General features: G+C 37.5%; 1 protein-coding gene and 1 pseudogene across 2 annotated transcripts in view; one reads left to right on the top strand and one right to left on the bottom strand.

The window, feature by feature from the left end:
* The window catches only part of SLC35F2 (solute carrier family 35 member F2), a 74,271-nt gene that overhangs the window by 17,247 nt on the left and 30,719 nt on the right, over positions 1-26,305 (bottom strand). For both annotated transcript variants that reach the window (XM_077113072.1, XM_077113074.1), the window contains exons 2-3: positions 12,628-12,803; positions 10,371-10,498 (exon numbers count right to left, since the gene is read on the bottom strand). In XM_077113072.1, the coding sequence (XP_076969187.1) occupies positions 10,371-10,498; positions 12,628-12,803 (304 nt within the window). The remainder of the gene's footprint in view (positions 1-10,370; positions 10,499-12,627; positions 12,804-26,305) is intronic.
* Positions 6,687-7,489, top strand: LOC143643848 (nuclear receptor subfamily 2 group C member 1 pseudogene; annotated as a pseudogene).

Below are 26,305 nucleotides of genomic sequence, written 5' to 3'. Positions count from 1 at the left end.
TCTAAAATTCCCAGATTTCTCATCTCATATGTATCACATTCAGTCATTTATCTACACTGAATCTCCTTTTGAAATGTATTCATGGTGATAGTTGTCCTCTCTTTGATGCTTTCAGTTCCAAGAGTCTTCATATTTAGTTTAATTTTTTTAAAAATTTTTTAAACATAGCATACAAAAAATGAAAGTTCTTATTATATGATCATTCCATTCTTGGTATATAATCAATAACTTACAATATCATCACATAGTTGTATATTCATCACCATGATCATTTCTTAGAACATTTACATCAATTCAGAAAAAGAAAAAAACAAAAAAGAAAAACTCATACATACCATACCTCTTATCCCTCCTTCTCAATGATTTCTAGTATTTCCATCTACCCAATATATTTTAGCCTGTTTCCCCTTTTTTCTATATCCCTTATCAATCCCTCTCATTGTTCACTAGCATTTCAATCTACTAAATTTATTTTAATGTTTGTTCTCCCTATTATTTATTTTTAATCCCTATGTTTTACTCATCTGTCCATACCATTAATAAAAGGAGCATCACACACGAGGTTTTCACAATCACGCAGTCACATCGTGAAAGCTACATCATTATACAATCATCTTCAAGAAACAAGGCTACTGGAACACAGCTCTACATTTTCAGGCACTTCCCTTCAGCCTCTCTCCAATATACCTTAACTAAAAAGGTGATATCTATATAATGCATTAAGAATAGCATCCAGGATAACCTCTCAACTCTGTTTGAAATCTCTCAGCCATTGACTACCTTATTTTGTCTCATTTCTCTTTTTCCCCTTTTGGTCTAGAAGGTTTTCTCATCCCTCGATGCCGAGTCCCAAATCATTCTAGGATTTCTGTCCCATGTTGCCAGGAAGGTTTACACCCATGGGAGTAATGTCCCATGTAGAGAGGGGGAGGGCAGTGAGTCTGCTTGTCATGTTGGCTGAGAGAGAGCGGCCACATTTGAGCAACAAAAGGGTTTCTCTGGGGGTGACTCTTAGGCCTAATTTTAAGTAGGCTTAGCCTATCCTTTGTGGGGATAAGTTTCATATGTACAAACCCCAAGATTGAGGGCTCAGCCTATTGCTTTGGTTGTCCCCACTGCTTGTGAGAATATCAGGAATTCTCCACATAGGGAAGTTGAATGTTCCCCCATTCTCGCCATTCCCCGATGGGGAATTTGCAAATACTTTTTTATTCACTGTTTAAATCACTCGGTGATTTATCTGAGCATCACTCTGGATAAGCCTACAAACTCTCATGCCCTACTCAAGGTTTCATGTACTTATGGTATTCAATTAAACTGTCTACATAGTTATATTAGGAAATGCACTAGTCAAATTATAAATTTTATACCAAATAAACATTTTTTGCTTTAGTCTTACCCATAAGTTAAAGTTTTAAAATATGAATTACTATCTATTTTCAGCTCCCTGAAATATTGACATTCCTTTGTTCTTCCTCATGCAAAAAGATTTTTTAACTTGTACATTGAGTCACTATCACTGTACACACTAGGCATTCCTAGATTATACCATCTCAGTCTTTATCATCTGTCTTTCCTGATTTCATTTGTGCCCCCTCCTCCCTCTATCATTCTCACATTCAGCTTCATTCAGTGTTCTAACATTATTGCATTACAGTTAGGTAGTATTGTGCTATCCATTTCTGAATTTTTACAGTCAGTCCCGTTGCACAATCTGTATCCCTTCAGTTCCAATTACCCAATATCTACCCTATTTCTATCTCCTGATGGTCTCAGTTCTTATCTGAAATTCTCCAAGTTCATTCACTAATGTTAGTTCATATCAGTGAGACCACACAGTATTTGTCCTTTTGTTTCTGGCTAATCTCACTCAGCATAATGTCCTTAAGGTCCATCTATGTTGCTACATGCTTCGTAACTTTATTCTGTCTTACAGCTGCGTAATATTCCATTGTATGTACATACCACAGCTTGTTTAGCCACTCATCTGTTGATGGACTTTTGGGCTGTTTCCATCTCTTGGCAATTGTAAAGAATGCTGCCATAAACATTGGTGTACAAATGTCCATTTGTGTCCTTACCCTCATGTCCTCTGAGTAGATACTTAGCAATGGTATTGCCAGATCATATGGCAATTTTATATTTAGCTTCCTGAGGAACTGCCAAACTGCCTTCCACAGCAGTTTGTGGTTAATATCTTGTCTTCCATTTCTGATTTCATTTATTTGCATCTTCTCTCTTCTTCTTTTTGTCATCCTCGCTAAGGGTTCATCAATCCTATTGATTTTCTCATAGAACCAACTTCTGGTTTCGTTGATTTTCTTGATTGTTTTCATGTTCTCAATTTCATTTATTTCTATTTCTTTCCTTTTGCTTGCTTTGGGGTTAGTTTGCCATTCTTTCTCTAGTTCTTCCAAGTGGACAGTTAATTCTTCTATTTTTTGCTCTTTCTTCTTTTTTTTGATATAGGATTTAAGGCAATAAATTTCCGTCTTAGCACTGCCTTTGCTGCATCCCATAAATTCTGATATGTCATGTTTTCATTTTCATCTGCCTCGAGATATTTACTGATTTCTCTTGTAATTTCTTCCTTGATCCACTGGTTGTTTAACTGTGTGTGTTGTTTAGCCTCCACATATTTAAGAATTTTCTGGCCCTCTGCCTATTATTGATTTCCAACTTCATTCCTTTATGATCTGAGAAAGTGTTTTGTATGATTTCAATATTTTAAAATTTATTGAGACTTACTCTGTGACCCAGCACATGGTCTATCCTTGAGAATGATCCATGAGCACTTGAGAAGAAGGTGTATCCTGCTGTTGTGGGGTGAAATGTTCTATAAATGTCTGCTAAGTCTAGCTCATTTATTGTATTATTCAAATTCTCTGTTTCTTTGTTGATTCTTTGTCTAGATGTTCTATCCATTGATGAGGTGGGGAATTGAAATCTCCAGCTTTTATGGTAGATGTGTCTATTTCTTGTTTTTGTGTTTTCAGTGTTTGCCTTATGTATTTTGGAGCACTCTGGCTTGGTGCATAAATATTTATGACATGTCTTCTTGTTGAATTGTTATTCAACATAGTGTCCTTCTTTGTCTCTTTTAATTGTTTTACATTTGAAATCTAATTTGTTGGACATTAGTATTGCTACTCCTGCTCTATTCTGATTGTTGTTTGCATGAAATATCTTTTCCCAACCTTTCACTTTCAATCTATGTTTGTCCTTGGGTCTAAGATGCATCTTCTGTAGACAGCATATAGATGGGTCCTGTTTTATAATCCATTCTGCCAGTCTATGTCTTTTGATTGGGAAGTTTAATCCATTAGCATTTAGTGTTATTACTGTTTGGGTAGTACTTTCTTCTATCATTTTACCTTTTGGATTTTACGTGTCATATCTAATTTTTCTTCTTTTTTCCTTTACTGATAGTCTTCATTTCTACAGTCTTCTCCACACCTCTCTCTTCTGTCTTTTCCTCTCTGTCTCTACTGTTCCCTTTAGTATTTCTTGCAGAGTCAGTCTCTTGGTCACAAATTCTCTCAGTGATTATTTTGTCTGAAAATGCTTTCATTTCCCATTCATTTTTGAAGAACAATTTTGCTGGATATAGAATTCTTGGTTGGCGGTTTTTCTGTTTTAGTATCATCCCACTGTCTTCTTGCCTACATGGTTTCTGCTGAGAAATCTATGCATCTTATTGGGTTTCCCTGTATGTGATGGATTGTTTTTCTCTTGCTACTTTCAGGATTCTCTCTTTCCCTTTGACATCTGACATTCTGATTAGTAAGTGGCTTGGAGTACGCCTATTTGGATCTATTCTGTTTGGGGTATGCCGTACTTCTTGGATTTGTAATTTTAAGTCTTTCATAAGAGTTGGGAAATTTTCAGTGATAATCTCCTCCATTAGTTTTTCTCCTCCTTTTCCCTTCTCTTCTCCTTCTGGGACACCCACAACATGTATATTCATGCACTTCATGTTGTCATTCAATTCCCTGAGTCCCTGCTCATATTTTTCCTTTCTTTTCCCTATATTTTCTTTTGCTTATCAGATTCCAGATGCCCCATCCTCCAGTTCACTAATCCTGTCTTCTGTCTCTTGAAATCTAACATTGTAGGTTTCCATTGTCTTTTTCCATCTCTTCTACTGTGACTTTCATTCCCATAAGTTCTGTGATTTGTTTTTTTTTCCGACTGTTTATTTCTTCTTTTTGTTCATTCCTTGCCTTCTTTATATCCTCCGTCGATTCATCAATTTGATTTTTGATGAAGTTTACCATGTCTGCTCAAATATTCTGTATTAATTGTTTCAACTCCTGTAATTCATTTGAATTGTTGGCTTATTTCTTTGACTGGGCCATATCTTCATTTTCCTAGTATGATCTGTCATTTTTTTGCTGGCATCTAGGCATTTAATTTCCTTAATTAGTTTATTCTGGAGATTATTTTCACTTTTTTTACCTAGGATTTTCTTGCTGGGTGACTTTGTTTTCTATCTGTTCTTTGACATTCAGTTCAGCTTATTCTAGACCTCTCACTTAAGTTTTGTTTAACAGATTAGAATTTTTCAGTTCTTGTTTTTTGTTTCTTGCCCTGCCTTTATGGTGCCTCTTTTTGCCCCCATTAGGAGGGTCTACTTAGGTATTATAGACCCCATTCAGATTTTCCCAGACCAAATTGGCCTCCTGTCAGGAGGAAAGAGTCACCTGCATCAGTTTTCCCTGAGGGTGAGACCCAGCAGAGTGAAAGACTTTCCTATGAATCTCTGGACTCTGTGTTTTTCCTATCCTGCCCAGTATGTGGCGTTTGTCTGCCTGCAGGTCCCACCAGCATAAGGTGATATGGTATCTTTAACTTCAGCAGACTCTCTCTGCTGGGGGCATGGTTGAGACAAAGGAGAAGTTGTAGGCTGGCTTGAATAGCTTCAGTTTTTCTGTCCCTGGTGTCTGAATTCCTTGAGGGAGGGATTCCACTTGAGCTCCTGGAGAAGGCACAACCTCCAGACAAACTCTCAAACAAGCTTAATTCTGCCCATGCCTGCCCAGGGCTGAGAAGCCCTGCAGCTGTATCCAAAGAGCAGTCAAGCCATAGAAACACAGCCACAGAAAAAAAAATCCTTTTCAGAGCAGGACCCTGTTCCTCGGGTTTGCCAATCAAGAGCTTAAGTTGGTATGTTGCTCTGTGTATCTCCAGGTCCTATGTGCCCCCTTCTTTCCTTCAGAACTCAGACCCTTTCAAGTATTTTGTGCTGTCAGATCCAAAAAGCCCCTGTTTTTTTTTTTCTTTTTCTTTTTCCGTCTGCCCTGCCCCCTCTGGACCAGGGCAAAACCCAGCAACCTCAGCTTTTACTCGAGGTCCAACTGAGTTAGGGACCTATTTTTAACAGTCGGAATTTGTTAATTCCACAATTGGAACTTGGCTGAGCTCAGCCCCTGCTGCTAGTAAAGCCTCTTTCCTTTCTGGGAGCCAGCTTGTGGGGGAGGGGCACCGGCCACTGTGGCTTCAGGGACTCATGGTTCTAGGTGGGTTTGCAGCCGGTCTAGCTTGTCCAGCCTGGGGTGTGCTGTGTGTCCAGTCACTGACGTGGCCTCAGCAGTTGTTTCATACTGCTCCTGGCTATTTCCTAGCTGCTCTGGAAGACAAACTAAATCCCATGCTTCACTAAGCTGCCATCTTGGCCAGGTAGCTATTTAGTTTAATTTAAAAAGATATTATGTACAGCCACTGTAAGCAGCATTCGATGGAAGGCCCAGTTTCAGGGAGGGAGGGCGGTACATGGATATAAAGATGAGTTAGACTACCATGTGATGATATTAAGAATTACTGATTATATATGTAGAATGGAATGATATGTCAATATTTTTGTTAATTTTTTTTAATTAATAAAAAAGATGAGTTAGACTGCATTTGGGATACAATGGAATAAAGAAGAGAAAATGGAATTGAATTAGGCCTTAGAGAATGGGGGTGGCATCAAGAAGAATAGCATTCTGGAAAGACTAGAGCAGCACGAGAAAGGAGTCAGCTGTGGGTGGGGAGCAGGTAAATGTGGCAGGTAAATGGGAGGAGACATTGGGAGAAACCTAGGCAATGAGATGTAAATTGCCACTTTGTAAAGTTCATGTGAATGACCTCTGTTTGCAGTTATAGAATCTAGGAAGGGCTCTTTAAGAAGGGGGTTTAAAGACCCTCTAATCCAAACTCCTACCCTTTCAGATTACCCAGGGCAGAGACCCATTCAAGTAGAGACCCCACTTGAATAATTTCAGTGATGGCATTGTCAGCTGCAGGAGGAACTTTTAGTTGTTAGATGGCTTTTTAAAATGATATATAGATGCCGCTCCTGCGCAGGTGTGGGCAAAACTGCGTACTGCGCTCTGGAGGGGCGGGGTCACGATCTCTGACCCTCCCTAAATATAGATACCCTGAAAGCCCCCTCCCCCTTGCTCAGTTCCTACCTCTGACCTCCTCCGCTATCTCCAACCTGTCTTCTCTGGGAACCCTCCAGCAGCGGCCACAATGGGACTGTATAGTCTACGCCCTGCACACACCAGAGCGGCACCGTTTTCTTTCATGACAAATGGGGTGAAAGTAGCCACTGCCTTTGGATCTTTCTCTTTGGAGGAAAAAAAATGGAATGGCCCAGGCTTCTCTCTGCATTGGGCATGTGACATTTTGAAAACTAGATCATGACAACAATAGAGGAAATTGTACATCACATCACTGAACAACAGATGGGAGAAATTGCTACAGAGCAGCAAACTGGCCAGAAAATCCAAATCATGACAGCTCTTGTCCACAGGACACAGGGTAAGCAGTTTATTCTGACAAATCACGATGGCTGTACTCCAAACAAAGTCATTCTGGACAGGCAAGATTCCACTCCAGGAAAAGTTTTCCTCACAAATCCAGATGCAGTAAGTGTCAACCAATTACTTTTTACAATTCCTGATCTGTCCGCACAACACCTCCAGCTCTCAACAGATAATTTTCCCCAGACCAAGGAGCAAATATGGTTTTTGATCTTTGTGTAGTATGTGGAGACGAAGGATCAGGAAGTCATTATGGAGCAGTAACTTGTGAAGCCTGCAAAGGATTCTTTAAAAACAGCATCCGAAAAAATTTAGTATATTCTTGCCGAGGCTCAATGGACTGTATTATCAATAAACATCATTGAATCTACTGTCAATATTGCAGGTTAGAGATGTATCACGTTTGGAATGAAACAAGATTCTGTTCAATGTGAAAGAAAACCCACTGAAGTATCACTGAGAAAAAACTTCCAACTGTGCTGTTTGAACAGAAAACCTACATCTGAAAAGACCTACGAAGCCCATTAGCTGCAATTCCAAGTTTTGTAACAGACAGTGAAATTGCAAGGTCAGCAGGACTGCTAACATCAGGAATGTTTGTGAATATTCATCAGTCTGAAATAAGAACTGAATCTGATTCCAGAACCCTAGAGTTCTTAGCAAATCTGGTTAACGAGTAGGTTGAATATCCCTATAGGTTATGTAAAACCAAATCACAGTACGGACTGAGAGAAAGAAATTCTGAGTATAGGCTCCCTGAAATGTGTTTTTAGATGTGATGCTTTAAGGCATGCTAAGTACTCTAGGGTTCTGGAATCAGATTTCATATGCTACTTTACTAGCTGCTAACTTTAGGCAATTTGTTTGACCTCTTAGTGCCTCAGTTTCCTCATCTGTAAAATAGGGGTAATAAGTGTCTACTTTACGGTTGGGTTTTAGCATGTAGTAGAGATTTGGCCTCTTACTATACATTAGGGAATTACAAGATTTCAGTTAGCATCATCTTCATGATTCAAGTTTCAAATGGTAGTTGCAATATTTCATTGAGCTGTTCACTCTTTTAGGAAGGGAAGGGAACTAAGTTTTGTTGGGAAACCATTTTTTGCCCAGGCACTGTGCTTTTATGTATCATTTTTTAATTAAATTGTTGTAACCACAACAACAAACATAAATATATAAAAAATATATGGGCCTTTCTAAGAACATGAGTACACATCTTGGACAACCAACTGCTTAGATTTTATAAGAGATTGAAATGAAACTGTTTTCGATAGTATAAATCATAAGCTTCAGGCACCAAAACCCAACTATAAATGTTGAAGATAGCTGTGCTTTGACTTTGTACTTATTCAAAACTTTTAATCATTTCTAGCTCAGAGGTCAGTTTCTAGAAATTATAACCAAGTAACTAAAATGTGTGTGAGAATGGAGGGTAGATGTGACTAGAATATACCATTTTCTACAAACTTTTACCCTCATCACCCAATGCTAAAAGTGCACTTTATCCTATTTGTATAAACTTCAACTCTGCAACTTCTGGTTTTAATTTTGATAAAATCTTGTTTGTCAAGATTGTTATAAACTTAGGATGTTAATGTAACTCCCATGGTAGCCACTAAGAAAACATTTTAAAGATACACAGAATAGGAAATGAAAGGGAATCAAACCAGTGCACTATAAAACATCACTTAAATACAAAGGCAATAGTAATGGAGGAAATGAGAAACAAACAAGGTACAAGACATTTGGAAAACAAATGTAAAAATGGTAAAAGTTCCTCCTTATTAGAAGTTACTTTAAATGAAAATGGATTAATGGCAGAGTGGATTATAAAACATGATCCAAGGATGTATGTTCCCTAGAAAAGCCATGTTTTAATCTAAATCCCATTCCCCCCCAAAAAAAACTTGCTTGTGTATTTATGATGTCTATCTTAACACATATCTCTTATCTCAGTTTTTTAGCCTATGCCAGTCAAAAACCAACAGGTTTGCTGAGGATAAGGCTTAACAGAATGCTACAGAAAATAAACTATTTAATAAATGCATCCCAGTAACATTTTAATGTACATCCACATTGGAAAAATACCGAGTTTTCATCAATTTTTATCTTTTCCCAGTGAAATACATCTAATTTCTCTCCAAATTACCCACAGTTCCTAAAATTTGGAGATCAAATGAGAACATTTCTGGTTTTAAAAAGTGAAAAGTAATGCATCAAAAAGTGATATATGCATGAAACTGTAAAGTTTAAACCTAATATTGAAGTCAATCGCTTTCATCTCTGTTCTAGTTTGCTAACTGCCAGAATGCAATATACCAGAAACAGAATGTCTTTTTAAAGGGGGAATTTAATAAGTTGCTAGTTTACAGAGAAAATTCCCAATTAAATAAGTCTATAGAAATGTCCAATAACAGGCATCCAGGGAAAGATACCTTGATTCAAGAAGGCTAATGAAGTTCAAGGGTCTCTCTCTCAAGTGAGAAGGCACATGACGAACACAGTCAGGGCTTCTCTTTCTGCTGGAAGGGCACATGGTGATCGTCTGCTAGCTTTCTCTCCTGGCTTCCGGTTTCATGAAGCTCCCCGGGAGGCATTTCCCTTCTCCATCTCCAAAGGTCCTGGCTTGTGGACTCTCTGCTTCGTGGTGCTGCAGCATTCTCTGCGCTCTCCGAATCTCCCATTCTCCAAAATGTTTACTCTTTTATAGGACTCCAGAAACTTATCAAGACCCACCCAAATGGATGGAGAGACACCTCCAGCTAATCCAGTTTAAGAACCACTTTGATTAAATCACATCTCCAGGGAGATGATCTGATTACAGTTTCAAATATACAGTATTGAATAGGGATTATTCCACCTTTATGAAATGGGATTTAGATTAAAACATGGCTTTTCTAGGGGACGTACATCCTTTCAAACCAGCACAACCTGCATTTATAAAACATTGTGTTGTTAGTATGGGTGAGGCAATGCTATGGTGCATCCCCATAGTTTGTTTAACATCAACACAGCTGATGTCTCCACAAAGTTGGAGAGTTACTGCTATGTAGGAACGTTTTTCTTTCAGTTTAGCAGAACTAAATCTAATAAAGAAATAGGGATATGAGTTTTACTGTTGGCCACCACCTCTACTCATGATTTATAATAGGTTCTTTCCAATAGATCCGATGTCTTGAATATTTTACTTGCAAACCTCCAACTTTTCTCTAGGACAAAGTACATCCATTTTCATATGCCACATTTGAGCAATGCATAAAGCAAAGCTGTTGTTAACATCACAGCATCAACTGCCAACTAAATATTTACACCGACTTGGGTAGGAACAGTTCTGATCTGCTATAGCATTAGCCAGTCTGGGAACTGATTAACTTGTATATATTTTCACTAATTCCAGCAAACATTACTCATTAAAGCATATGCTCCATTGGAAAACAACAGCCACCTGTGTTTAGGTTTTCTTCAAGTAAACAGCTTTTCAATAAAATTAGATTATATTATGAATTCAGAATCTTCTCTTAAAATTTTAAATTCCAAAGTGGTCAGTGGACTTCCTCTTACCTGGACACTGGTTAGAGTTGTGTACTGGTATGCTCTGACAATCAGGTAATTAGCTTCCACATCTGCTAATGCCAGCAGGATATACTTCCACCATTTTCTTTTTAAGATATATAAAAGGTTATCACTGCCTGGGTGAAAGAAATCTGGATTAGTACCTGTTACTTGAAAATTATATTATGCATGTTAATTTGGAGTTTAAAAAGTCGAAGCAAGGGAGGGCGGGCCACGGTGGCTCAGCAGGCAGAGTTCTCATCTGCCATGCCGGAGACCCAGGTTCAATTCCTGGCGCTTGCCCATGCAAAAACTTAAAAAAAAAAAAAAAAAAAAAAGTCAAAGCAAGGATTTGCTGTGTATTTTGAATGTGGCCCCTCCTACTGTCCTTTACTTATAAACTAAACCCCGGCAACAGTCAGCAGAGTCACCTACATGGTTTCTGGAATGAGGCCCAAGATAAGGTGTCATCACGGAGCAAGTATTCAGTGAAAGCAGCAGAGAGAACATAAATGGGAGAAAAGTCATTAAATTGCTGTCTAGTATAAATGTAATATCCAGTATGAGTTTGGGTGAAGCCAGTCCTGACAAGTCACAGACTAACCTAGGTAAATGAAATGTTTTGTTATGATTTCATTGGTTATTTAACCTCCATTTCTGGGCTTCTTCATACTAAACTCTACGTGAGGTCATTCTTCTGGAGTAGATGTGCTTTTAGGTGAAAATTAAATCAGTGGTAAGACTGGGGAAAAGATCTAGTGACACCATTGAAAAAACACCTTTTGTTTCCCAAATTCTATTTATTTAAGTTAAGTGACTTCCACTATTTTAGAGTGTCTGGCCTCACAGGAGACCCAGGGCTGCCAACCTACATGGAAATAAAAGCAGTAAGAATCATAAGCAAATAATTTTCAAGACTCGGTTAGCAGGAATATTCTAAAAACAAAGACAGTCCTCTTCAAAATGGGGTGGCATGGAATGCACCTAACAAGGGAATATCATACTGATGCATTTATGAATCACAATGACTTCTGAAGGCCGGTATTTACAGAGAAGAGCGAAGTCAGTCCAAGGCTATTAACCATGTGCCAGTTCTACTTCCAACTCCCTAAGTTCTTGTCAAATTTGGTACTTGTCTCTTCAGATGATTTCCCCTCTCCTACAAATGGTTCTTGTTTTCCTTCAAAAATAAATGATGTATTCTGACACAACTGAATGCCACTGATACATAGGGTTCATAGTAAAAGAAGATTAAAAACACAACGCTGATGCTTCCACTATATGCCTTAAATATGCTGAAAATGGTAATACTGCACCCTCCCAGTCAGTTTTGGTTTCCCATTGTCTTCACATTCCTGAATTTTATCTCATTTAATTTACTTTATAATGCCAGGCTCTTCTCCTGTGGGAAAGATGTTTGTTAGGATTAGCAGCCCTTGAGGCAGGGTGCATAGGATAGAATTCTGGTTCCACCAAGTATTCCCTATATGATTTAGAACAAATTATCTAACTGCTGTATGCCTCAGTTTCCTCATCTGTAAAGTGGGGGATAATAATAATAAAACTCTCCTGAGTTTTTATGTGGCTTCAATGAGCTAGTATATAACTTGAAGTTCAGCAATTAAAATGATGTCTGGTGCATAAATGTTAGAAACCACTTTTTCCCATTTTTGTGCAGCTAACTAGAAATCATAATTTTATGATGATTCTAATATAGCTTAACCAATCAGTGATAATGATGTTAATTCTTTGTTAATTACCTGTCAATTCCTTATCTTTGTTCTCTGACAATACAGACTTGTATCTACAGGCAGTCAGTGCTCCATTTAGCATTCTCCACTTAACTATATATTATTTTGGAGAGTTCTTCACTTTTTAAGTATGTTTAATATTGCCTCTTGATTTTATCAACCTCAGGGGGAAAAACATGTAACTTGTAATAGCATTGTGCTTTTTTTTTTTTTAACAACTTCTACTGCTACAAACGGGTTGGTTCTGCTTAATTTAATCAACAACTTCAGAGAGTTATTCATAAATCTCTAGTAACTACATCCATAGAATGCAGAGACAGCATATTTTTCTGGTAACTTTTAAAAATACAGCTATAGTTTCCTGTTTTTGGTTTTGTCCCTTGTTTTTTCTTCAATACCAATTTTTTAAACTTTCTATTGTTATACATAACCCATGTTTTATCTTAAAATGCCTAGAAGCTAAAATTTTTATGAAAACAATTTTCTTGGAAAGATACTTCCCATATTTGACATACCTGATCGAAATGTCAGCATCACTGTATAGATTAGGCACAGCAAGCAATAATTGATAAAGCTCTGAAGCATTGGGGTGTTTACTTTGTATCTTTGAGTCAGATACTGGCTGGTGATGGCTGTTCCACATATACACAAGGACAACATCTGACCCAGAGCAATGGTTTTCAAAATATTCCTAGAAAATGAGGAAAAAATCAGGATAATTTGCAAATAAGCCATACCTTTTTTTTTTTTTAACACAAATGCATACACATATTGTAGTGTTATATACAGAGGGAAATGCTTATTGTTCCAGGTGGTTCTTTATTTTACTTTATTGCTTATTTCCTATGCACAAAAAGTTCAATTGTTGGATTTAGAGGGACTACATTTTTATGCTTTTTGCATTTCTGGGTCCCTCCTCACACAAAAACACATAATTCCCCGATGTCATTGACCATCATTTAGAAATCTTTTTTTTTTTTTGTATGGGCAGGCATCAGGAAACAGATAGAAATCTTTTGATGACTTAGCCATAGCATATACTATTTAATGTGGGGGGGAGCGGTGGCATTTTAAAAAATTCAGCTTTAGCTCTAGTCTTAAATATTTTCTATTCAGTAAATGATTTGGTTAACATTTTCTCATCCTTTCAGTCTCCTTGAGACTTTATTTCTTCAACTGCCCCTCCAGTAGCAGTGGTTTTCAATGATGCCTACACATAAGCACAGGCTTTTAAAAATCCTAATGTCCAGGCTGCGTTCCAGACCAATTACATCATACTCTCTGGAGGTGGGGGGACCCAGCATCACTTATTTTTCAGAGCTCCCCAGGTGATTCCAATGTGCCGCCTTGATTGTGAATCACTGCTCTAGGCACAGGCACTGGCACTGTGGATATAGAGGAGAGTAAGACCCAGACCCTGCCCTTGGGCAATGAAAGACAGAGGTGGCTTAACAACCAACTACAAAACCACAGTGTTTAAGTCCTGTAATAGAGAGTACCAGCAAACTACTCACAGGCATTACTAATTCTGAGTGAGGGAGTTAGCAGGCAGAGGAGAAATCTGGAAAGGTTTCACAGAAGAGGTGATTCCTCAGTTAGGTTTTGCAAGTATATAATGGATCTCTAGAGGAAGAAGTGGGAGAAAGGAATCCAGGAAGAAGTAACTATAGGATCAAATGCACAGGGGCACAAACATGCCATGGTAGGTTCAGGAAATATCAAGCAGCCCAGTGTGTTAGGGCAATGGGACAGCAGGAGAGTGGTTGAGACACAGAACCAGTCCAACCTTTTCATGTTATAGACATGAAATGGAAGCCCAGAGAGGCGATGACTAAGACTATTCAATTTGATTTCCAAATTTCTATTAAATTACTCAGAGGTAGAATTACTTTCTTCTAAGGGATGGGGACCTCTTTTTTTTTTTTAATGTATTTGTATTAAAATATCTTCACACACCATACAATCCATCCAGAGCATACAATCAGTGGTTCACATTATCATCACACAGTTGTGTATGCATCACTGTGATCATTTTTAGAACACTGGTATTACTCCAGAAAAAGAAATGAAAAGAAAAAAGAAAAACCCCATACATCCCATATCCCTTAACCCTCCCTCTTAATGACCACTAGTATTGCAATCTACCCAATTTTAAGACTTACAATAGAGGTAGGTTAACTAAAACAGTATAGTATTGACAGATATATCAGTGGAACAGAACAAAACATCCAGAAATAGATCCATACAAACACAGGCAACTAAATTTTTTTTTTTTTTTTTTGCAATATAGTTATACAATCATTATCAAAGATCAGGGCTACTGGATTACAGCTCAATAACTTTAGTTATTTCCTTCTGGCTATTCTAAAATGCTAGATTCTACAAAGAAAAATCTAAATATTTCTTTGAATCAGTAGTCTCAGTCATTTGTTAAATCCTAACTTCCTCCCTCTTATTTGATCTTTCTCTCTATCTTCAGGGATATCTGAGCAATGACCATTTTAACTTCTTTGTGCTGAAAGGGGTATTGACCTTCAGCTGGTTGTTCTTCCTGGGGGGACTAGTACCTCTGGGTTTTAGGACTTATCTGGTCAGGCTAATTTGGAGGCCTTAAATTTCTAAGAAGATAAATTTTCTAAGAAAAACTTCTATAGAGATTTAGATAGAGCCCAAGGCACTCCCTAGGGTTTTCAGGAATACGGTCAGTTGTTGGCTTGGCATACTGTGGTAGTCTCAAATATCTGGCTAAAATTTGCATAAGAGTAACCTCCAGAATGACCTTTCAACTCTATTTGAAACCTCTTAGCTGCTGAAACTTTTTGTTCCCTTTGGTCACTCAGTCCCCATGCCAGGATCAGGGCCAGGCTCATCCCTGAGAGTCATGTCCACATTACCAGTCTGGAGTTGAGTCGATCATGAGACAGGCAAGAAGAAATTCTAAAAGACAGCCTGGACCTGGGGTAAAGGAGAAATTAATTTGGAAATCATGAGCATAAAAAGTAGAAGTTGAAGTTGTGGGTATACATGGGATTACTAAGGTAAATAAAAACTTTATTCAAGGAAACCCGGAAGAGAACTGGAAGGCTAGGTGAGGCTGCCATGTGCATTGCCATGTGACAGAGGAAGTAAGGATCAAGGAGTCCCAACAGCTAGCCCCAGAATTCCTCAGTCTTTGGGGAGAAAGCACTGCCCTGATCTGGACTTTTTCCCAGCCTCTAAATCATAAGCAAATAAATTCCCATTGTTCAAGCCAACCCATCGTATGGTATTTGCTTAAGCAGCCAAGGAAACTAAACCAATTAAAGAGGTCAAGGTGACAGATACGAAAAAGTCTAGAATAAGACCCAGTTTTCTGCCCTGGACAACTTGATAGAAAGCAATATGGTTCATCAATATCTTGTTAGTCAAGACAGAAGGAAAAGGCACATTCTAAGACGATAATTCCATTTTGGATAGGCTGGATTTGAGCCAATCATAAGATAGGCAAGAAGAAATGTGTAGAACATTTCTTCCCAGTCTGGAACTGGGAGAAAGGATTAGGCTGGAGAAATAAATTTGGGGATCTTGAATATAAAAGTAGAAGTTGAAGTTGTGAGTGTACATGAAATCACAAAGGCAAATAACCAAAAAGGAAGAAAAAAGGAGAGTGAACAAACCATTCTGAGAAATATCAACATTTAAGGAGCTGGAACAGAGAGAAATGAGAGATGGAGATGAAGGTACATGGCCAGAGAGCTGGGGATAGAACTGGAAAGGAAGAACACTATGAAGGTTAAAGGAAGATGGAGTGACAGAAGAGCTCTCCACTTTGGACCGTAGCAGTTATCTCCTAATTGTTCTTCCAGATCCACATTCCTGTCCCCAAAACCAGTCTCCACACTTTAGCAGGAGTCATATCTAATCAATAAATACTAATCTGTTGGAATCATTCCCAAGCCTAAAACCTTTTAGTGTTTCCCCATTGCTCTTAGGGTATAGTTAAACTTTAAAACAGCCTAAAAGGCATGCCACCATCCTGCCTAGCTCTCCATCCTCATCTCAGACTATTCTCACCAGCACGTTAATTTTTTTAATTTTTAAATTTCTTATAAGATCTTTAAAATATAACAGAGTATGATGTATAAACAACGTGCATTCATGTGTCTACCAGGCAACCTAAGAAATAAAATAGTGGAACATCAACCATATCCCCCTAGTGTTCTCCCCCATCTCTCAGCTCTCCAGAGGTAACTACAGTCTAGAAGTTGGTAGCTAGCATTCTCTCGCATTTCTATATATTTATTGCTTAAGGATATTCTTAATATTCTTAATATCCTTATTATCCTTATATCCTTATTTGCTTAATAAAAGCAAATTTTGCTTGTTTTTAAACTTCATATAAATGCCATCATATTGTATGTATACTTCTACAACTTGCTTTTTTGATCAACATTGCTTGAAAGATTCATCCACATGTTGATGTTGGTTCTTTTCCATTACTGTACTGTATAAGCACTTCAACTACAGGAATATACCATACTTTAACACATTCCTTTGTTAGGTACTTAGGTTGTATTCCAATTTTTTTTTCTCTTATAAATGCTTCTATGAACATTCTGGCATATGTCTTCTGGTGTACATATCTAAGAGTCGTTCCATGATTTTTAAAAACGGGTGCAAACAGATTACAGATGTGCCATTTATAATACCCTCAGCACTCAAGTTGGCCTGATGGGGGCCAGTAAGACATCTTGGGAGATTCCCGCCCATTGCCATATGATGGGCACAGTTAACTCAGGGTACCCTACAAATACAATGACTCTATAGTTGTGTAATGAAGGCTGAAGGAATCATTTTCTGTGGAGATATATCTAAGAGTGGAATTGTTGGAATTAGACTATAAACATCTTCAGCTTTGTTTCTCTACATTACTCTTGAAAAGGTCACATTCCTTCATGAAGTTTAGTCTGTTACTAAAAGGGAAGGAACTGAAGGAACCTCCACCCTAAAGGGGGAGGAATGCTGTTAGAAACTGGCCAAAGGAAAGACATTTCATTAGGCTACTGAAGAAATTTTCACCAACAGGTTAAGGGCATGTTTCTGTAGGGGCAGTTTTCTTTCTGGGCTACTTCACCTGCCATGGGCTGGTGAGGTAAGTCAGGTCCAGGGGTGGCTGCCTCTTTCTCTTGTGTTTACTTCTTCCGGAAGACCAGTTTACAGTGCTAGTCTGTACTGATTCTGGATTTTAGGTTGCCCTATCCTAGAAAAAAGTAATTCACTTCTTGGTCCAGTATAGTGTATTAGGTGTCTATAGGAGTATGGGGCCAAATCCTAAGAATGAAAACATACATTCATTTTGTGTCATTGTCTTCAGCCACATACCGCTCTCAGGAATCAGGTGGGGAGGGGTAGCTGGCTCAAATGTTCCAATATCTCATTGTTCAATTAATATCTTCATAGTACACATTCTCAACATCATGCTTTAGTTGGGGCATTTAGTATTATCACATCAATATTGCAGTTAGGGAAAATGAGATTCAGAGTATTCCATAATTCATCCATAGGCACAAAAGGTAAAGGGCAAATGCAAGAAAATAAAAGGCAGAGCAAGTCAGTGCTCTTAATTATTAAGACTGGATTGGAAGGGGGTGTGTCAAATTTTGTGTGTGTATGTGTTTAACTTTTTATTTTGAAATAACTTCAAACTTAAAGGAAAGTTGTAAAACTAATTTAAAAACAAAACATAGGATTCTAATACACTCCCTGTTCTAGTTTGCTAGCTGCTAGAATGTAATATACCAGAAACAGAATGGCTTTTAAAAGGGGGAATTTATTAAGTTGCAAGTTCAAAGTTCTAAGGCCATGAAAATGCCCCAACTAAAGCAAGGCTATGGAAATGTCCACTTTAAGGCATCCAGGGAAAGATACCTTGGTTCAAGGAGGCCAATGATGTTCAGGATTTCTCTCTCAACTGGAAAGACACGTGGCAAACATGGGGCTTTCTCTCCCAGCTTCTTGTTTCATGAGGTTTCCCCAGGGGTGTTTTCTTTCTGCATCTCCAAGGGTCACTGGCTGTGCGGGCTCTATAGCTCTTTCCAAAATGGGTCCCTCTTAAAGGATCTCTGTAAGCAATCCCACCTTGAATGGATGGAGACACACCTCCATGGAAATCATCTAATCAGAAGTTACCACCTACAATTGGGTGGGTCACATTTCCATGGGAACAATCAAAAAGCAATATTGGGGTGCACAAGTGGTTCACTGGTAGAATGCTTACCTTCCATGCAGGAGATCTGGGTTTGATTCCTGGGCCATGCACCCCCCACCCCCCCCAAAAAAGTAATGTTGAATGAGGACTAAAGGATATGGCTTTTCTAGGATCTACCATAGATTCAAACCAGCACAACCCCTCATCCAGATACCCAGATTTACCAACTTTTAGCATTTTGCAGTATTCTGTCCTTCTGACTGCCCATCCATGCCCTCTAACACTTAACTTGCTTGTAGTTTCCTGTTTGTTTAACAGCAGCCATTCTAGTAGGTGTGAGATGATCTCTCATTGTGATTTTGATTTGCATTTTCCTAATAGCTAGTGAAGCTGAGCATCTTTTCATGTGCCTCTTAAGGATGCTCATCTTTTAACCACCATAAGTACAGCTATTAAGTTCAAGAAATTTAGTGCTGATATAAAGTGTACAGTCCATATTCCAATTTTTAAAGTTGTCCCAATAATGTCTTTTTTTTTTTTTTTGGTTTGGGTTGGAAGTTTGTTTCTCTTTTTTTTTTTTATTTTTATTTTAGTAATATACGTAGCCTAAAATTTCCCCCATTTAATCACATGCTATATAATTCAGAGGTGTTGATTATATTTATAACATTGTGCTACCATAAACATCATCTATTACCATAGCTTTTCCATCACCCAAACAGAAATTCTGTATCATTTAGGCTTTACTTCCCCATTTCCTTTTCCTACCCCTTCCCAGCCCTGGCAACCTGTGTTCCAGTTTCTGACTCAAGGATTGTGCTTATTCTAATTATTTCCTATCAGGAAGATTATACAATATTTGCCCTTCTGTGTCTGGCTTATTTCATTCAACATCATGCCTTCAAAATTTACCCATGTTAAATGGTATATATAAGAACGCCATTCCTTTTCACAGCTGCGTAACTTTCCATGGTATGTATAAAACACATTTTGCTTATCCATTCATCTGTTGATGGACACTTGGGTTGCTTCCATGTCTGGCAATTGTGAATAATGCCACTATGCACATTGGTTAAGCAAATATCTGTTCAAGTCCCTGCTTTGAATTCTGTTCAGTATATGTCAGAGTGGGATTGCCATGTCATAAGGCAATTCTCTGCATAACTTTCTGAGAAACTGACAAACTGTTTTCCAGAGCAGCTGCTCTATTTGACATTCCCACCAACACTGAACGAGTGTTCCTGTTTTTCTCTACATATTCTCCAACACTTATCTTTCCCTTTTTAAAATAGTAGTCATTCTCGTGGGTTTGAAGTTTTGATTTGCATTTCCTCAACAGCTAATGATGTTGACTATCTTTTCATGTATTTGTTGGTCATTTGAATTATCTTCTTGGGAGAAATGTCTATTCAAGTTTGTTGCCCATTTTTTTATTGGGTTGTCTGTCTTTATGTTGTTGAGTTTTGGGAGTTCTTTATATATCCTGGATATTATTAAACTCTTAATAGATATGTAGTTTCCAAATATATTCTCACATTCTTTAGGGTATCTTTTTACTTTAGTGATGAAGTCCTTTGAAACACAAAAATTTCTGATTTTTATAGAGTCCCATTTATCTATCTTTTTTTTAAATCATTGCTCATGCTTTTAAGAAACCACTGCCTAACACAAGGTCCTAAAGGTGCTTCTCTATGGTTTTTTCTAAGGGTTTTATAGTCCTAGTTTTTATATTTAGGTCTTTGATCTATTTTGAGTTCATTTTTGTATATGGTATGAGATAGGGGTCCTCCTTCATTCTTTTGTCTATGGAGATCCAGTTTTCCCAGCACAATTTGTTGAGGAGACTATTCTTTCCCAACTGAGTGGACTTGGCACCCTTGTCAAAAATCAACTGGCCAGGGGGAGAGCCAAGATGGCAGCTTAGTGAGGTGTGGGATTTAGTTCATCCTCCAGAGCAGCTAACAAATAGCCAGGAACAGTACAGAACAACTGCTGAGGCCACATCAGTGACTAGACACACAGTGCACATCAGTCTGGACCAGCTGGACCGGCTGCAAGCTGCTCAGAACCATGAGTTCCGGCTGCGGTGGCTGGAGGCCCTCCCGCATAGGCTGTTTCCCAGAGGGGAAAGGAAAGGGACTTTACCAGCAGCAGGGGCTGAGCACAAGCTAACTCCAATTGTGGAATTAATTCACAAATTTTGACTACTAAAAATAGGTCCCCAACTCAGTTGAACCCAGAGTGTAAGTGGAGGTTGCTGGTTTTTGCCCCAGCTCAGAGGGGGCAGGGCTGACAGAAAAAGAAAAAAGAAAAAAAAAACAGTTTTTTTTTTATCTGAAAAGGTCTGGGCTGCGAAGGAAAGAAGGGGGCACATAGGACCTGGAGATACACAGAGCAATGGACCAACTTAAGCTCTTGATTGGCAAACCCAAGGAATGGGGGTCCTGCTCTGAAAAGGATTTTTCTTTCTCTTTTTTTTTTTCTTGTAGCTGTGTTTTTACAGCTTGACTAATCTTTAGATACAGCTGCAGGGCTTCTCAGGCTCCACCTGCCTCAGGCATAGGCAGAATTGAGATTGTTTGAGTGTTTGTCTGGAGCCTATGCCTTCCCCGGGAGAAAGGTGGGGCCCAGCCCATGTGGAATCCCTCCCTCAAGGAATTCAGACCCCAGGGTCTGGAAAATTGAAGCAATTAAAGCCAGCCTACAACCTCTCCTCTATCTCAACCACGACCCCAGCAGGGAAAGTCTGCAGAAGTTAAAGGTACCACATCACCTTATGCTGGTGGGACCCACAGGCAGAAAAGCCCCACATACTGGGCAGGACAGAAATAATGCAGAGTCCAGAGACCTCAAAGGAAAATCTTTCAACCTGTTGGGTCTCACCCTCAGGGAAAACTGACAGAGGTGACTCTTTCTTCCTGAGAGGAGGCCAGTTTGGTCTGGGAAAATCTGACTGTGGTCTATAATACCTAAGTAGACATCCCCTAAGAGGGGGGGGAAAGGTACCATACAGTCAGGGCAAGAAACAAAAAAACAAGAACTGAAAAATTCTGGTCTGTTAAATAAAACCTAAGCTAGAGGACTAGAATAAGCTGAACTGAATGTCAAAGAACACATAGATAACAAAGTCATCCAGCAAGAAAATCCTAGGTAAAAAAAAAAAAGTGAAAACAATCTCTAGAATAAACTAATCAAGGCAATTAAATACCTAGATGCAAAAAATAACGAATCATACTAGGAAAATTGACGATATGGCCCAGTTAAAGGAACAAACCAACAATTCAAATGAGATACAGGAGTTGAAACAATTCAGAATGTCCGAACAGACATGGAAAACCTCATCAAAAATCAAATCAATGAACTGAGGAAGGATATAAAGAAGGCAAGGAATGAACAAAAAGAAGAAATCAAAAGTCTGAAAAAACAAATCACAGAACTTATAGGAATGAAAAATCAACTGGCCAAAGACGTGAGGATATATTTCTTAACTATTTGGTTCTATTCGTCTATATATTCATCACTGTACCAGTAACATGCTGTGTCTCTGGTGTGTTTTTCTTTTCTCATATATTTTTATTTTTTGGTTTTAGTATCATGCTGTTTTGACCACTGCAACTTTGGAATAAATCTTAAAATTCGTTAGTGTGAATCTGCCAAATTCATTCTTTTTTAAAGATGGTTTGGCTATTCAAGGTTGACCCTTCCAAATAAGTTTGATGATTGGCTTTTCCATTTCTGCAAAGAAAGTTGATGCAATTTTGATTAGGATTACATTTGAGTGTGTAAATTGCTTTGGGAAGAATTGACACAATATTGTCAATATTTAGTCTTTTGATCCATGATGAGGAATGTCCGTTCATTTATTTAGGTCTTCCTTAATTTCTTATAGTAATAGTTTATAATGTGCTATGTATAAGTCCTTTATATATCTTTGATTAAATTTATTCCTAGATATTTGATTCTTTTAGTTGCTATTGTAAATGGAATATTTTTCTAAATTTCCTCTTCAGAATGCTTTCTACTAGTGTATAGAGACACTACTGATTTTTGCATGTTGATCTTGTTCCTCACTACTTTGTTGAATTTGTTTATCTCCAGTAGCTTTGTTGTAGTTCTGTCAGTACTTTCTATATATAGGTATTGTCATCTGCAAATAGTGAAAAGTTTTACTTCTTGCTTTCCAAGTTGGATACCATTTATTTCTTTGTCTTGCCTGATTGCTCTGGCTAGACCTTCTAGTACAATGTTGAAGGCAGTGGTGAGTGGACATCCTTGTTCCTGATCTTAAAAGGAAAGCTTTCAGTCTTTCACCATTAAGAATATATTAGTTGTGGATTTTTCATATATATCCTTAAGTATCTTTATCAAGAAGGGGTGCTGGATTTTGTTAAATGCCTTCACTGCATCAACTGAAATGACCGTATACTTTTTACATGTGGTACACACATTAATTGATTTTCTCATGTTGAACCACCCTTGCTTGATACCTGGGATAAATTTCACTTGATCATAGTTTATAATTCTTTTAATATGCTGTTGGGTTAGGTTTGGTAGTATTTGTGGAGGATTTTGGCATCTACATTCATAAGGGATATTGGCCTTTAATTTTCTTTTCTTGTGGTATCTTTACCTGGCTCTGGCATTAGGGTTATATTGGCATCATAGAATGAATTAGGGAGTGTTCCCTTCTCTTCCAAAGAGTTTGAGAAGAACTGGTTTTAATTCTTCTTGGAATATTTGATAGAATTCACCCATTAAGCCATCTGGTCCTGGGCTTTCCTTTGTTAAGGGGCTTTCAATTAATGATTCAATCTCTTTACTTGGAATTAAACTATTGAGATCTTCTAGTTGTTCTAGAGCCAATGTAGGCTGTTTGTGTGTTGAAGGAATTTGTCCATTTCATCTCAGTTGTTTAATTCATTGGCATATAGTTGTTCATAGTATCCTTTTATGATCCCCTTTATTTCTATGGGGTCAGTAATAATGTCTCGCCTTTCATTTCTGATTTTAATTACTTTTATACTTGTTTTTTTTTCCTTTGTCAGTTTAGCTAAAGGTCTATCGATTTTATCGATCTTCTCAAAGAACCAAATTCTGATTTTGCTAGTTCTGTTTTTTTTCCTGTATTTCATTTATTTATGTTCTAATCTTGTTATTTCCTTCTTCTGCTCACTTTGGGTTTAGTTTGCTGTTCTTTTCCTAGTTTCTCCAGATGTGCAGTTAGAGCTCTGATTTGAGCTCTTTTGTTAATGTAAGCATTTCTGGCTATAAATTTCCCTCTGAGTGCTGCCTTCTCTGCATCTCATAAGTTTTGATATTTTGTGTTCTCATTTTCATTCATCTCAAGACATTTCCTGATTTTCCTCCTGTCTTCTTCTTTGACCTAATTATTAAGAGTTGTTAACTTCCATATATTTGTGGATTTTCCAGTTCTACATCTGTTATCGATTTCTACCTTCATTCAGTCGTGGTCAGAAAAGATACTTTGTATAATTCCAATCTTTTTAAATTTATAGAGACTTGTTTTGTGACCAATCATGTGGTTTGACCTGGAGATATCCTGCTGTTTGGGGGTGCAATATTCTATATATGTCTGTGAGGTCTAATTCAGTTTATTATATTTTTCAAATTATCTACTTCCTTATTGATATTCTTTCTAGATGTTCTATCCATTGAGGAAAGTGGTGTATTGAAGTTTCAAAGTACTATTGTAGAGGTTCCTATTTCTCCATTCAGTTTTGCCAGTATTTGCCTCACGTATCTTGGGGCACTGGGTTTAGGTGCACAAATATTTATGATTGTTATTTCTTCTTGGTGTACTCACCCTTTTATTAATATACAATGTCCTTTTTTACTTTAAGCTTTTGACTTCAAAGTCTATTATGTCAGATATTAGCATAGCTGCCTCAGCTCTTTTTTAGTTGCTACTTATATGGAATATCTTTTTCCATTTTTTCACTTTCAATCTGTGTCTTTAGATCTACAATGAGTCTCTTGTAAACCACAAATAGTTGGATCATGTGTCTTTATCCATTCTTCTAAACTCTTTCTTTTGTTTGGAGAGTTTAATCCATTAACATTCAATATTATCACTGTTAGAACAGGACTATTCCAGCTATTTTGTCCTTTGTTTTTGTCATACCTTTTATTGTTTCTCTTTTCCTTTATTGCAACCTGCTTTTGTATATAATTGATCTTCTGTGATGTAACTGATTGTTCCACATTTCCATTTCTGTATCTTTTTAAAAATTTTTTTTGTGCATACTTGTGGGGTGTTTATTAGACAATCTAGGTCTATAAACCACTAGTTTGTAAACTTAACTTCAATACATGCACATTCTCTTTCCTATATCCCTCCGCTTCCCGTTTTTATTGTCTTTTGTCACACAATAACCCTTTATATTTTGCATATCTGTTATAAGAAAATATGGTTATTTTTTATTCAACTGTATTCTTATAAGAAATATAGATCATCATGTTTTACATTTGCCCGTTTAGGTACCTTTACTGAAGATCTTCATTTCTTCACACTGCTCCAAGCCACTCTCTCCTGTTTTTTCCTTTCTACCTGAAGAACTTCCCTTAACAATTCTAGTAGGGCAGGTCTTTTGGTTACAAACTCTCTCAGCTTTTGTTTATCCATGAATGTCTTAAACTCTCCCTCATTTTTGAAGGACAGTTTTGCTAGATAAAGAATTTGGGGCTGGCAGTTCTTCTCTTTCAGTATCTTAAATACATATTACTGCCTTCTCACCTCCATGGTTTCTGATGAGAAATCTGTACTTAGTCTTATTACAAATCACTTGAATGTGACAAAATTGCTTTTCTCCTGCTGCTTTCAGAATTCTCTCTTTAATCTTTGGGCATCTGATGTTTTTATTAGCATGTGTCTTAGAATAGGTCTATTAAGGTATTTTAGTTTGTAAAAGCTGTCAGAATGTGATATACCAGAAACAGAACAGCTCCCCCCCCCCCCCCATCAGTAACTTTTACTGCACAACTTCTCTTTTAGAAGCATTTGGGAGAACCAATCAGTTAAAAAGCAGACATTTTAAGATTTACGATATTTGTCAAACTGGGCATTATAATACATAGAATATTACCAAAAATTGAGTGGCTAAAGATCTTTACAATTTTAAATAGAATTCCTTTCCTATTTGTCAGTAAATGTGACAGAAGTATTTTAAAAAATTCTAGAAAACCTGTTTATTAATCATTCTTTTCAAGTATTTTTAATAAGTGGCACTGCTCCTGTTCAAGGAACACATTATTAACCTAATTTTCTAATGGGGAAAGAGGGAAAACATACTTATCGCCTTTTGTGGAATAAACTTTCATCTATCAACTAAAGACCAAAATACGGCAATATAGGAAATTTGGAATTTTGGGTTTATGTTTCATGGATGGTGCTGCTGTTCCAACCTTATAAAGTAAACTGCTTTCCAAAGTCCAAATATCAAAATACTTCCCCACCTCACCATGCTAACCACTGCCCTTTGGTTTCTTTAGAACAAGGAGTTAAAGGGTTTTTTATTATAGCTATACAATTTTGATCTGGGGACCTTGCATGCAAATCATATTGAATAGCCAGATGCTTATTTTACAGGAATGATTTAAATATTATGCATTGGCCAAATCAACCTGTTCCACCCACCCTGTTGGAGGGGGGGAAACCCACACCCACATAACTATTTCATTTGACAGGATTTGTCTCCCAACAGTAAGTGGTTTAAACAAATTTCACCAATTTAATGTGCCTTTTAAAATGGGAAAGTCACAAATTTTTAATATAGCTGAAATCATGACTCAATTGTAATTTGAACCTAATGATCCATGCATCACTGTAGAAGCAAGGTTTATAAACCAATGTGCTTTGAATTTGTCCACGTACTGATATCTTGTACATAAAGATTTAGCACATATAACAGCTATCATGAGAACTGAAAAACTATTTTTCCCCAAAAATGAAAATATTAAAACCAAGTTAAAATATTAGTTAGTATTCA

The sequence above is a fragment of the Tamandua tetradactyla genome, chromosome 8 (genome assembly GCF_023851605.1).
Source record: "Tamandua tetradactyla isolate mTamTet1 chromosome 8, mTamTet1.pri, whole genome shotgun sequence".
NCBI classification, from domain to species: Eukaryota; Metazoa; Chordata; class Mammalia; order Pilosa; family Myrmecophagidae; genus Tamandua; species Tamandua tetradactyla.
This window is presented reverse-complemented; position numbering and strand designations above follow the sequence as displayed.